Raw genomic sequence first — 12,963 nt, 5'->3', positions numbered from 1 at the left:
TCAGACATCTCCATATATGAGTCTCATTGTAAATCGGTTGAGGAGATTTTTCTTACCAATGCTTCCTCTGAACTTGTTATGTATTCTTTATAATCTTTATTTTTATTTTTATTTTTTCTTTTTTTTTGTAATCATTATTTTGTTATAATCTCTACTTTGTATTTTATCCTGATCTCATTTATTGTATCTTTTTCTTTTTTTTTGTACTAGTGGGTTTATCCCGTAAAACAAATAAATAAATAATTCAGATATATATTTTTATTCGTTTGTTCGGTCTTGTTTTGGAAGGGGTGTTTTAAAAAGTACATATACTGACTCTCTACGCCTGGGTCCATCCCATCCTCGGTCGGGTAGGTGCGTCGGTTTTCCCATATAAATACCGGGCGTAGGTGTGTGGGCTCTTTGTGTAATTGAATAGTCTACTCTTATCCGTCGTCCATCAATTTCCATTCCTGTGCATTGTTCTTTAGCAACTTTAGCATCCTCGGAGGATTCATAATAAACAAAGCAAAAACCTTTAGATCGTCCTGTCTGAAAATGATAGAATATATTAGTTAAAATTTAATGTTAAACCATGATTTGGTAGAATTTAAAAAATATTGTAACCAGAGGCCTTTAACGTTTCACATTTACTTAATAGATAAAACGTTCTAAATCTCTGGCAGTTTATTGTTCCCTTCGAATAAATATAAATATATATATATATAAATATATATATATAAATATAAATATATGAATCTGTAAAGGGTAAAAATTGAGTTATAAAGAATTTATATACAAGTACCTTAGCATCGATAACAATTTGTACACTTTCAACGGGTCCATGTTTGGAAAAGATGTGATGTATTTGTTGTTCTGTTGTAAATATGGAAAGTCCAAAGACACCTAAACATCGAGAAGGAGAAGGATTTTCTCTGTTACCAACATGACGTCTTCTAGTCGACATCGGACTGCGAGAATGTGACCGATAAATGTTCCTTTCACGTTCTCGCGAATAACGGGAACGTGAGTAAGATCGAGATCTGCTGCGAGAATATCTGCCACCTCTGTAAAGAGACCGACTGCGACTGCGACTACTTCCACGATGACCAGTACCAGTATACTTATTACTGCGATATGACTTTCGGCTTCTTGATAATGAACGACTACGTGATCTGGAGTATTCTTTGACCGCTCTATGTGATTCTTTTCGTTCACGTGATTTTCGTGATCTTGAATGTGAACGAGAATCTCTAAGACCACCATCTGCTGTCCGTGGCCTTCGGGGACTGGAACTTCGACTACCACTTCTCTAAAAAATTAAACCATAAAGATATCAGTTTAAAATAATGAATGATACACATATAATATAAGAGCATGTGTTTTATATAATCAGATATTTAAATATTAGGGAACAATAATAGTTTCTTCAGCATTACATCAAAGCGAGCTGAGTAGATCATCATTATATTGTTGATTTTCTATTCAATAAAAATATATTTACTAATAGGCCATATACAAAAGAAAAATTAAAGATAAATACAAATTCTTGGATAAATTTATAGTTTTGTGTTAAAAAAGCAATACGATATATATACACAAGATATATATATATATATATATACCACATATACCACAATATATTTATATATATATATATATATATATATATACCACATTGAATGTCCTATATATTTGCTAAATAAATATTCGTAAGAATGATAGTTTTTTCACAGTTAAATATTGATAAAAATGTATATACGTGTATATACATATATATATATTGTATAGAAAAATAAATAAATTAAATAATTGTAATTTAAAATATACACGCGACGTGCGTAGAACATTACGGATCGATAATGGCTGTAGTTGCTGGCCGCATGTGTAACATATTTGTTTAATATTACAAATAAATGGAAAATAATAATCGATTATTATAATACGTTACTTACTTCGATATCGCTCATTATCAATTTATAGACAAAAACTATAGAACAAAATTAAACGTAAGGAATCTAAACGAATATAGAATCGATGTTATTTCGTGGCGTCAATATACAATAATGGCGCAGGATCCTGTATTTTTCGGGCGTTTCAGCGGGTAACGAACGGAAATAGTGATATTTTTCAATAGGAACTAGAAAAACACCAACATCCGGCGTTGCTAAGAAATCTAATACCATTGGATAATAAATTGGCGCCACATGTTAAGCTATATTTAAATTTTACGCGCGAATAAATTTGAACGACGATATCTTTTTTTAATTATAAAAAATCTATCTTTATTTAAATGATAAAAATTATACATTCATAGATAAATAGATCGTACATTTATCCATTTTCTTTGAATCATTATAGGGAAGGATATTAAAATAAGTGAATTGTAATATTTAAGGTTTTATTTAATCGTAACGTAATCATAGAAAGTGAAATAATTTTAAATATAACAGGCGTTACTTTAATTTATTAAATGTAGATAAGATTAAAGAGATATATTAAACTTGTAATTTATTTATTTTATTTTTTATTTTAAATGATACCGAATTGTACGTTTGTTATTCAACGAATTCAAAAAATTGTAACGATTAAATAAAATATCCCTAGATAATATTTAAACGGTTTTTGTTAATTGAACTATATAGAAAGTTATTTGAATAATATTAATTTGGTATTATTTTTTACCGCACACATGAAAGAAAAATATAATATAACAAATTTTTTCTTATCCAAAATTTTTCCTAATATTATTACTAAGTTTAATTCTTAGGGATGTTTTTTTTTTTTGGACAGGTTTAAATTAGATGAACAATCTATTTATCCGTTGAACGTTTCGTCCCTATATTGGGACTTCCTCAGCAACTAAAATTTTTTATTATGACATATTATTACTTATACAAATACAAAAAAAAAACTTACAATAATAGCATTATGTCCACAAGTCAATATAACATAATTTCTCATTTCAGTCATAAGTATTTACTATCTTATATATAGAGTCAATTTTTAAAAACGATATCCTACCATTACTTTTCGAACACTACTGGTTACCTCTAAGCTGGTGTTTCCTAATTTAGATGTCTTTACTATTATTGTAACCTCTGTTACGTGTCTTGTTGTGGTAATTAAATTTTAAAATTTCGTTATATGTGCTATTTAGATTATTAGTATCGGTTCTGAAATTAACTGTATTATTGTTTGTTATATGGTACATTTCACTGATATTTCTTATTTTTTTGTTGCATTTGTATAAGTAATAATATGTCATAATAAAAAATTTTAGTTGCTGAGGAAGTCCCAATATAGGGACGAAACGTTCAACGGATAAATAGATTGTTCATCTAATTTAAACCTGTCCAAAAATAAAAACATCCCTAAGAATTAAACTTAGTAATAATATAATATAAATATTCTTTATATGTTAAAAATTTTTGAAAGTTATATATATATCATAATGATAATAATTTATATTTTTATATATTTTTAATAGATGTCGTTTAAACCGGCATAAGTGTGTATATGCGCAGAAATGTGCGCGTAGTTAATGCGTCTATAAAAATTGTTCATATCGAATATTGCCGCAGAGCCACATAGAAGAGGAAGGATTCTCCGGTAGTCAGCGAACCATTTTTCTGTCGTCAAACGGATCAAGCTTTTTGTGAGATTTGGATCGATCACAAAAAGCGGGATTCGCTTTTCGCATAGGAATTGGCCTGTTGAAGGAGTCTACCCTCCCCCCGAGCTTAGTCGCATAGAACCTTTATAAATTGTGAGTAAAATAATAAAATAATCGTGACTTTATATACGAATTCGCGTTTTATCAAAGATGCATATCCAACCGGTCAACCTCTACGAATACGTCTTTTTCTATTTCAAAATGAAACTTTGTTTTACTTCGAATACATTGAAGAATTCAACTAACAATAAGTAACGTTTAAATATTAATCGATCTATTTTTCATACCGTTTTACATAGCATACATTCATTTACCATTAATATATTTAAAGTTAATCGATGAATTTTACAACTATCATGGCTACCAGTGCCGGTTTTTACTATCATTTGATTTAATTTTAAATTAATGGATATCGTATTTGCTTTTTAAATTTGCCTTTTTATACATTTAACAAGAGTTTTACTCATGTTTCATTTCTCTTAATTTTATTCAACTATCTTATATTAATATTTATCTATTACTTTTTTTCTTCTTCTAGAGAGTTTATATTTCATTGCGTAATGATTAATCCTATCGTGAAAATCTGTTTAAGATAGAAGAAAGTAATGCATATATAATAATAAGTTGTTTATAACTTCTCAAGAACATTTGTACTTCTCTATTTAATCTAAATATTGAAATTGAGAGTCAGTCGTTACTAAATAGTTCTGTCTATTGGAAATCAACACGTTAACGAATTTCATATTTCTTGTACATGTTTTTGCTCAATTTTTCATATGCTAGTTTAAATATATATTATTATTATATATAGAAGATATTGTATCTTTGACAAGCTTTATTAATAAGAAGTTTTCGTTAGAATATCATTACAAATCGTTACAATATTGTTATAAATTCTCAATATTACTTAAAATTATGATCATAAATTTTGTCAATTATTTTTTACATATAATATCCTTTACAATTACAATCATCAATCATAATTAGTTCTAATTATTGATTCATACATTATATTACAAAAATACAGTTTAAATAATAAGATTAATAATAATTAATCTAATTGAATTAATAATAATCTAATATTATTCTTTAAGCTATTCAATATTTTATTCATTTTCACATCGTTTATAAATAAACACACACACACAAACATGTATACATACTATAAATAAATTTATGTATGAAATTCTTTGAATTAACATTGAAATTTATTTCTTTTTTAAGATTTATAAAATGGAAGAAATACGTCAACAACATCATCAACAACCACTACCACTACCACCACCACCACCACCACCACCACCACAACAACAACAACAACAGGTTGGACCTAATATGTTGGTCAACGTAGGTAACGTTTCCACCCATTCAAGTAATTCCCATCGCCGCAGCAAAGCACGGTTAACATTACAAGCTATGATGTCTGAATCATTATCACTATCAGAAGCAGCTCGTTTAGAAATGGAAGCATTACCTAATAAGACACCTGTATCGGTTCTTCAAGAACTACTTTCTCGCAGGGGTACAATACCTCAATATGAATTAGTTCAAGTGGAAGGTGTTATACACGAACCAACATTTCGTTATCGAGTTACCGTTGGTGATATTATTGGTAAGTATTTAAATAATATTTATATAAAGGTAATTTTATATATAATAATTCTGCATATACGTTAGATACGATTTAACAAAATGTAATACTTTTTCATTTATCATTATATCATTGTGAAAATTATATTATATCAAAAATATAAGATTTAATTATTAAAAAGAAATTTGATTAACGATAAAATAGTATTGTATTTCAGTTAATCCAATTGTTTTTACAGCAATGGGAACTGGCCGATCTAAAAAAGAAGCTAAACATGCTGCAGCTAAGGCTGTTTTAGATAGTTTAATTGGAAGTAGTAATGAGTCGACAGAAGCTGCTATTATAAAAAGTTTGACCAAGTAAGAATACACCTTTGTAAAGAAATTTTTGATATCTATTATTAAGAAACATTAAAATGAATAATATTTATTTATATATATATATATATATAAAAAATAAACTTTGAATATTATGCATTTAGTCAAACTATGCAAGATCTCGAAGGATATGGGGAAGAAAAAGATTTAGCCAATCCAATTGGAGTTCTGCAAGAGATGTGCGTGTCTCGGCATTTCCCACCACCAAAATATACGATGGAAAATGAAGAGGGATTGCCGCATGAAAGAAAATTTACTATCGTTTGTACCATCATGAATTTACGCGAATTTGGTCACGGTAAAAGTAAAAAAATTGCGAAGAGGCACGCAGCTCATAAAATGTGGCGTCTTCTTAACGAATCGGGCGGTTCATTTATTTTGCAAACAGAAGAGGTAAGACTATTCATATATCTGTTTAACACTTTATAAAGTTTAAAATAATCATTTATGTAAATTATGAGAAGGATATTACACAATCTAAAAGAAAATTTAGTATTTTAAATAATGTAAATGTCGATGACAAACGATTATTATTCATTGTTTTTTTTTTTTCGCGTATAATTTTTAACTATATTACTAGCTAGACACATTCAATTTAATTTATAAAAAAAAAATATATATATATATATATATATATATATATATGCATCTTATGTGTGTGCATGTGTTTTGTTTGTGTGCATGTGCATGTATGAAAGAACAATGAAGTGGAAGTAATTTGTAAGAAATTGAAATTTATTTTAGTCTGTCATTTTATTTATAACTATATTACTAGCTAGACACATTCAATTTAATTTATAAAAAAAATATATATATATATATATATATATATATGCATCTTATGTGTGTGCATGTGTTTTGTTTGTGTGCATGTGCATGTATGAAAGAACAATGAAGTGGAAGTAATTTGTAAGAAATTGAAATTTATTTTAGTCTGTCATTTTATTTATAAGAAGCTACCTTTCTGATCATATTTAAGATCTATAGCGGACAATATTGGTACGATTAAATTGCAAATATTACAATAATGATTCATTAATAACAGATTGGTTGTCTTAAAATAACTTATGTTCCTTTTGTCATTTCCACTTCATTTTGTCTCTTTTTATGAAAGTAGTATATTCCATTGTAGACAAATTTCATAAATGTTTAATACAAATTATTGATTAACACGTCCGTTATAGAATGCAAAAAAGTCTGCGAGATTAAATGCTTATTACTCTGACCTGAAAGGTAGCAATGTTGCGACATTATCATCGGCTCATAGTCATAAAGTTTCACAATTTCACAAGAACCTCAAGTCTTCCAAAGGTGTAATACTTGATAAATTACAGGTTTGTATATTTTATTATTTTATCATTAAGTAATTTATTATAATTTTTTTCTATGCTTCTTTATATTCATTATAATTACAAATGAGAATTAATTATAGTTAAATATAGTATAATTTAACTATAGTTAAATATAGTTATTTGTTTCAGGATACTTGTTTGAATGATGGAGATGTAAATTTGGTACAATTCTTGCAAAAGATTTCTTCGGAACAACATTTTGAAGTAACGTATGTTGATATTGAAGAAAGGTCTATTAATGGTTAGTTTATTTATACATTTACATATGTTTAAAATAATAGAAGTTGTAGGAAATATTTTTTTTTTTTTATGAGATCAATATTTTTTTTATCACATAAAATAAATAACACTTCTGTTTCTTTTTTTTCTTTTTTCTAAAAATGAGTTTATAAAGTAATGAAAGGAAATCCAATAATTTAATATTTAAAAATTCTATGCAATATTGCTAATATAATTTATTTTTATAAGTACAAATATTTATAAATGCAATATTTAAAAAAATAGATTAATTAGCCAAACATTAGGATAATTTTCTTTTAATTTTCTGTAACTACTAAATCGATTGATACATCGCTTTCGGTTGTTGGTATGTCGTCTTTTATTTGTTCATTAAATGCTATTGCAATCAAATGCGGTTTCCTTTGCTGTTTTTCAAAAGTATAATTCAAAAATTTATCATAATATCCTTTACCGTGGCCTAAACGTTTTCCTATAAATGTAATAGCATTATATAGTTACACATTAAAATACACATTAATTGCATTTAAAGATTAAAATAATTTACCATTGTAAGTAAAGGCTACTCCTGGTATGAGAATAAGATCTAATCCACCTATAAAGAAAGAAAAGAAAATATTTTTATTTTTGTGATATTTTTATTTAGTGTAATATAATTGATACATTTGAGTTTTTCATTTACCGGATTGGAAAGAATTTTCTCTAGCTTCAGAAAAGTCTGGTTGCTTAATGTTCCATTTTGTTAATGGTAGTTTATCATAATCATCCATAGAAAGTAACTTAACCATTTCCATGGTGTTTCCACTATATCTGGGAACAAACACGTCCTTCCCTGTTTTGAATATGTCTTTCAAAATAAGTGTAGTGTCAATTTCGTCTTTAGTACTAAGATATATGGAAATCCTTTTACTATTTTGGTATTGCGGTAAAGCTTTCAACTGAAAATAATGTATTTTAAAATCATTGTATTATTTTCTAGATTATATTAATGGTTATCCACTATGGAACATAACCTCTTTTGGTTAAAAAGTTCTTGAATTATTAAAATACTTGTATGAAAAATAGTTTATCTTACTTTTTCAAATACTTTCATAGATTGTCGTGCTTTTTCTTCAGCTGTGATATTTGAAATTACATTAGCCATTTCTTTTCGTAATAACTTTTTCAAAGATTTTACAGTTGCCATATTGTTCTGCATTTTAGGAATGTGTTCAATAGTATGATAATCAAAACATAATAATTAGATATTTATATATATTTTAGATGATAACAGTTTCTTATATAAGATATATCAAAATCTTCTTATATAAGATATATCACATCTTTGAGAAATATTTTCTTTTTCTTTTTTTACATGTTTATTATTTATTTGATTATTTATTTTTATTATGAAAATATTTAAATGATATAAATAATAAAAATAATAATAACTAAGAATGAATTATAAAACAAATAGCTTATGTGTCAATCGAATGAAATAATAATTATTTGAACATTTGTAACAGTTATTTTATTAAATAATGAAATTTCAGGTAAATGTCAGTGCCTTGTGCAACTGTCCACATTGCCAGTAGCAGTTTGCTACGGTTGCGGTTTAACCAGTAAAGATGCTCAAGCCAGTGCTGCTCAAAACGCTCTTGAATATCTCAAGATCATGACCAAGAAGTGAGCCAGCGCTTTGCTCCTGCCAGCTGTCACTATAAACTGCAAGTCCCATAGTAATATATTATCTAAAAATCTGAATAATCATACGAATGGTAAAATGATGGCGCAGAACAACAACAGCCAAGTTCCAGAAAAGAGAAAAAATGTCCCGAAATTCGAACATATGGGTAACAAAGGTAGAACATCTAAATCATCAATGAAAATGGTCAATTCAATGGTAGGAAACAAGGATACAATTTTAAAGAACATTACTACAACGCAGGATGTTACTGTCGCAGCTACTAGAATGAATTCATCAATGAAGAAAAATAGCAATAATACAGATAATTTAAAACTAAATGATCAAACATTGATTAAAGGTTCGTCTATCTCGGTGACGAATCAAACAAGTTCAACGTTTGGTAGCGGTCGAGGTGTTAACAGTTGCGTCGGTGGTAATGTGAGTCACGAAAATAGTGGAAAGATAAAGGATTACTCGGTTAAAAAATATTCTAACGAAATAGATTCGAAATTAAATAATTATCAAATACAGTCGGATTACGGTAACAAGGATACGTCGGTAACTAATCAGGATTACAAAAGTCGTAATAGTAACGCATCTATGACCAATTTGTCAACGAGATTTTCTAATCAAACGTCCATCCAATCTTTCCATAGAGAAAATCATTTGACTTCTAATATGCATTCACGTCCAACATCGAGAAACGATAGTACCGCATTTGCAGTGGCTAGAAAGGCTTTGGAGCAACAAAATCCAACAGTTGGAAAAATGGCGCCAATCAATTTCCCACCATTGCGCGCACCACAAAGTATAGTGAACGTACGACATCCGTCAGTAACTGAAGCTAGAATTAAACACAACGAGATTAGCGGTGGGTCGAGTATAAAATCGAAATTCAACGTGTCAAGTTCGTTGCAAACTGGTGGTGGTATTAAGGATTTGGAACACGGCAGACAAACTTTTCATAATTATGGTACCTCGCAAATAGCCGGCATTCCAAATGTACAGAATTTGAGTAACGTTACGGCTAATATCTCGGCATATCCGAGACCCGATTCGTTTCCTCAGCCAACTGTTGCCAATGTGTTGTTCCCAGACACAACACCCTTTCCACAATCACCACCATTCAGTACGACACAAATTGGTCAGCTAAATCAATATCAGACATATGATCCTAGTAGCTTTGCGACTACACCAGTAAGTGTTAATCCGGTAATCCCACAGTTCTCAGCAGAAAGTTCAATGCCGTATCCGGCGCAATACGAGAATCCACCACCTCAATTCGTGCAACCAAATCATTATCCAGCAACTGACATGGCCAGCAGTCAATATCAATATCAGCCAGCGGGAGTTGGCCAAATACAAGATTCACCTATGTTCATACAAAGCCTACAAAGTCCAATAACTGTTGCTGATCAATATGCTGCTGCAGCACCGAATTATGCCAGAGCTGTCAGGACTGAGCTGATGCCTCGTTTGAGAAGACCACCGAGATTTAATAAGTAAAAAAGTATCTTTAATCATTAACTCCAACAATTATTCTTTCTACCACATTTTACTAATCAAAAAAAAAAGAAAAAGAAGATTATTAACAAATTTTCTCTATCAACGAAAAAAAAACTGCTGGAACTTGTACTGTTAGAAGAAACGTGCGGATTTTATTAATCGGGGAGAGTTAGTTGATAATTTCGCGGATTTGACATCGTTTAATATTATTTTTTTCTTTTCTTTTTGATTACTTTTTTTTTTTTTCTTTGTTCAAGCTTTGATATTTAAAAAAAATGTATAGACTGCAGTATAGACGTAAAATAACATCTAAATAAGTCACGTCTCTTGTTATTTGACGAGAGTCTTTTTCCTACATAGAGAAAAGAAATGCGATCGAGAGCCCATGAAAAGAATTAATTCATATGACCGATTATATATAAGTTAAAAAAATTCTATTACGCGTTATATATGACGAATGGAAAAAAGATGCGGTAAAAATTATTTCAAATTTTGATCCAACTTGAAATGAATTTTAGCCAATCTTAATTCGTGATCGATAAAACGTGTTAATAACGATAACAGAACGAAACAAGAAAGGTATTTGAATGAATTCTTGATAATAATGGAAGATAATCGCTAGTGTATTATATGTACACCGTTCAAGTATTTGAAGATACGCCAAAAACTTTTTATTTAGCCAATAAGATAAAGTGACACGGCAAGATGGGAGCAGCGCTTTTAGTTCAACTTTAAATAGAATATAAACAATATTACGGTGTAATTAATTATTATTGTCGTGTACTGATTATACGATGAAAAGAATAAGAAAATGAAGTACGAATGTGAAGAAATAAAAAGAGAGATAGAGAGAGAAAGAGAGAGAAAGAAAAAAAAAGGAAGTTGAAGAAGAAGAAGAAGAAAGAAAAAAATTTGCAACAATAAATTTATCAAATTGTAAATAAATTCTTAGTCGCAGATGAAAAATAATAATAGTCATACACACATACATCTTATATTATTATAAAGTATATATATATATATAATATGGTCGCGGAACGTATTTCAGACCTAACTTATTTTCGAATCTTGCGATAATTTTCAACGTAGACGAAAAATTAAAGAGGATGGTTAGGTGAGGTGAGGTGAGGTGGAGGAAAGGATAAAAAAAAATGAAAAGAAAAAATAGAAAAGAATATAAAAAGGTAATAATAAAAAAAGAAAGCATAAAAGGAAGGCTGTGCCGCCCGCGTGTCGCGAGAGTTTCGACAATTTCGCGATAAAATAATGAAAGAAAATAAAACACGGGTAACGAAACTATATCGTGGGGTCACACGTCGTTTACGTTTAATTCAAAACGGAATACTGTGAAATTAAACGAAATAATAAAATGAAGAAGAAGAGGAGGAAGAAAGTCTGTTAGGTTAAAAAAATTGAAAAAAAGAAAGAAAAAAAAATGATAAAAAGAAAGAAAGAAAGAAAGAATGATGGTTCATGATGTCCTTGTAATAAAAGTTCTAATCTTAACGAATGGTATTCTACTACAAACTATACTTTGCATAGAATTAGTGAAAGTTTTCCAGTATGTACACATAATACAATACCATCTTAGATTTACAGCTATGTTTTTAATGTGCTTTACACTATCTACAATTTAATTGCACAAGGGTAAAGGGGGAGGGGTGTAACCTGTAATGTAACACATCTCACAACTGTTAATGTTATCGATAATAAATAGATATGAAAAGAAATGGTGCATTTAAATTGGAATCATTTTTGTGAGAGGAAAAATTAACAAATAACGAATAAAACAAAAAGTGTAAAAATAAAACGAAGGTGTATACATACATATATATATATATAATTAATAAGTAATGTATATGAGTTCTATTTGCAATCATTGTTTGTGTTACATAGCAACGTTACATCTTTCTTGTTACCTCGAAGCGTATTGCACAGTGCAAACTTAGCTTTGAGCGATCTAATAATAATAATTAAATAATAATAATAATAATAATAATAACAATAATAATAATAATAATCATAAAAAATAAAAAAAGATCGCGTTATAATATAAATAATACTTCAATGTTGTATGGTTTTTTTCTTTACAGTTAGTTAAATCATAAATTCATAAGCAGCATCATTTATATGCGTACGATTAATAATTTTTTTTTACAAGATTTCTTAACAAGTAAATGCATCTTATTACTAAGGAACACATTTATTACACTCTTTTTTGTGTGTGCATTCTCAAACTTCGAATTGCTTTTGTACGTTGACCGTCAACCGAATATGAAATTTTCTAACTTTAACAAAAATAAGATATAAAAAAAAACAAGTACATACAATTGATCGTGTAAAATGCTGTGTACGCGCGTGCTCGTTATTTATGTGTATTATTATTCGAATATTTTTATTTATTCGTTTTTTAAACTATATCTTTTTTTTTCAAATATTTGTTTAGTTAGTATACTTTTCTGAATTTGTTTCTTCGTTCTTACACGATTTTGTTCATACGTATGAAAATTAATAATGCATGTTGAAAACGATTCTTTTTTCTTTTCTTCTTTTTTTTTTTTTTTTTTTTTTTTTTTTTT

At 28.6% G+C, this 12,963-nt stretch overlaps 3 protein-coding genes across 7 annotated transcripts in view; 1 reads left to right on the top strand and 2 right to left on the bottom strand.

Moving 5' to 3' along the window:
* Positions 1-2,083, bottom strand: part of LOC106787290 (transformer-2 protein homolog beta) — a 5,666-nt gene extending 3,583 nt beyond the window's left edge. Inside the window, exons 1-3 of the mRNA XM_014749521.1 lie at positions 1,935-2,083; positions 785-1,291; positions 317-531 (exon numbers count right to left, since the gene is read on the bottom strand). Of these exons, the coding sequence (XP_014605007.1) occupies positions 317-531; positions 785-1,291; positions 1,935-1,949 (737 nt within the window). The 5' untranslated portion in view covers positions 1,950-2,083. The remainder of the gene's footprint in view (positions 1-316; positions 532-784; positions 1,292-1,934) is intronic.
* Positions 2,084-3,508: 1,425 nt separating this feature from the next.
* Positions 3,509-11,247, top strand: LOC106787284 (interferon-inducible double-stranded RNA-dependent protein kinase activator A homolog). 5 transcript variants are annotated; one of them, XM_014749512.1, is made up of 8 exons: positions 3,509-3,748; positions 4,880-5,006; positions 5,100-5,267; positions 5,485-5,605; positions 5,728-6,016; positions 6,808-6,957; positions 7,105-7,216; positions 8,745-10,451. In XM_014749512.1, the coding sequence occupies exons 2-8, from the start codon at positions 4,889-4,891 to the stop codon at positions 8,879-8,881; spliced, it is 1,095 nt and encodes a 364-aa protein (XP_014604998.1). In that variant the 5' UTR covers positions 3,509-3,748; positions 4,880-4,888; the 3' UTR covers positions 8,882-10,451. The 5 variants fall into 5 exon arrangements, with proteins under 5 accessions (XP_014604998.1, XP_014604997.1, XP_014604999.1 ...); XM_014749511.1 differs by having other exon boundaries at positions 4,880-5,267; XM_014749514.1 differs by lacking the exon at positions 3,509-3,748 and having other exon boundaries at positions 4,914-5,002.
* Positions 7,419-8,430, bottom strand: LOC106787285 (5-formyltetrahydrofolate cyclo-ligase). Its single transcript, XM_014749515.1, has 4 exons — positions 8,288-8,430; positions 7,895-8,150; positions 7,760-7,807; positions 7,419-7,684 (listed from the first exon to the last, which is right to left on the bottom strand). Exons 1-4 carry the CDS (start codon positions 8,408-8,410, stop codon positions 7,512-7,514), a joined length of 600 nt encoding a protein of 199 aa, XP_014605001.1. The 5' UTR covers positions 8,411-8,430; the 3' UTR covers positions 7,419-7,511.
* Positions 11,248-12,963: the final 1,716 nt, after the last annotated feature.

The sequence above is a fragment of the Polistes canadensis genome, unplaced genomic scaffold, assembly GCF_001313835.1.
Source record: "Polistes canadensis isolate GaletaPanama2010 unplaced genomic scaffold, ASM131383v1 scaffold_97, whole genome shotgun sequence".
Lineage (NCBI taxonomy): Eukaryota > Metazoa > Arthropoda > Insecta > Hymenoptera > Vespidae > Polistes > Polistes canadensis.
The sequence above is the reverse complement of the archived record's forward strand: the minus strand, read 5'-3'. Positions and strand labels throughout refer to the sequence as shown.

What these genes read in the sequence shown, in the direction of transcription:
- LOC106787284 (XM_014749510.1), top strand. Translation starts at nt 8,975, where the DNA reads ATGATGGCGCAGAACAACAACAGCCAAGTTCCAGAAAAGAGAAAAAAT.
- LOC106787285 (XM_014749515.1), bottom strand. Translation starts at nt 8,410, where the DNA reads ATGCAGAACAATATGGCAACTGTAAAATCTTTGAAAAAGTTATTACGA. An exon ending in AGAAAATTCTTTCCAATCCG is followed by an intron (nt 7,808 to 7,894) that starts GTAAATGAAAAA and finishes CTTTCTTTATAG; the next exon opens with GTGGATTAGATCTTATTCTC. An exon ending in AGTAGCCTTTACTTACAATG is followed by an intron (nt 7,685 to 7,759) that starts GTAAATTATTTT and finishes TTACATTTATAG; the next exon opens with GAAAACGTTTAGGCCACGGT.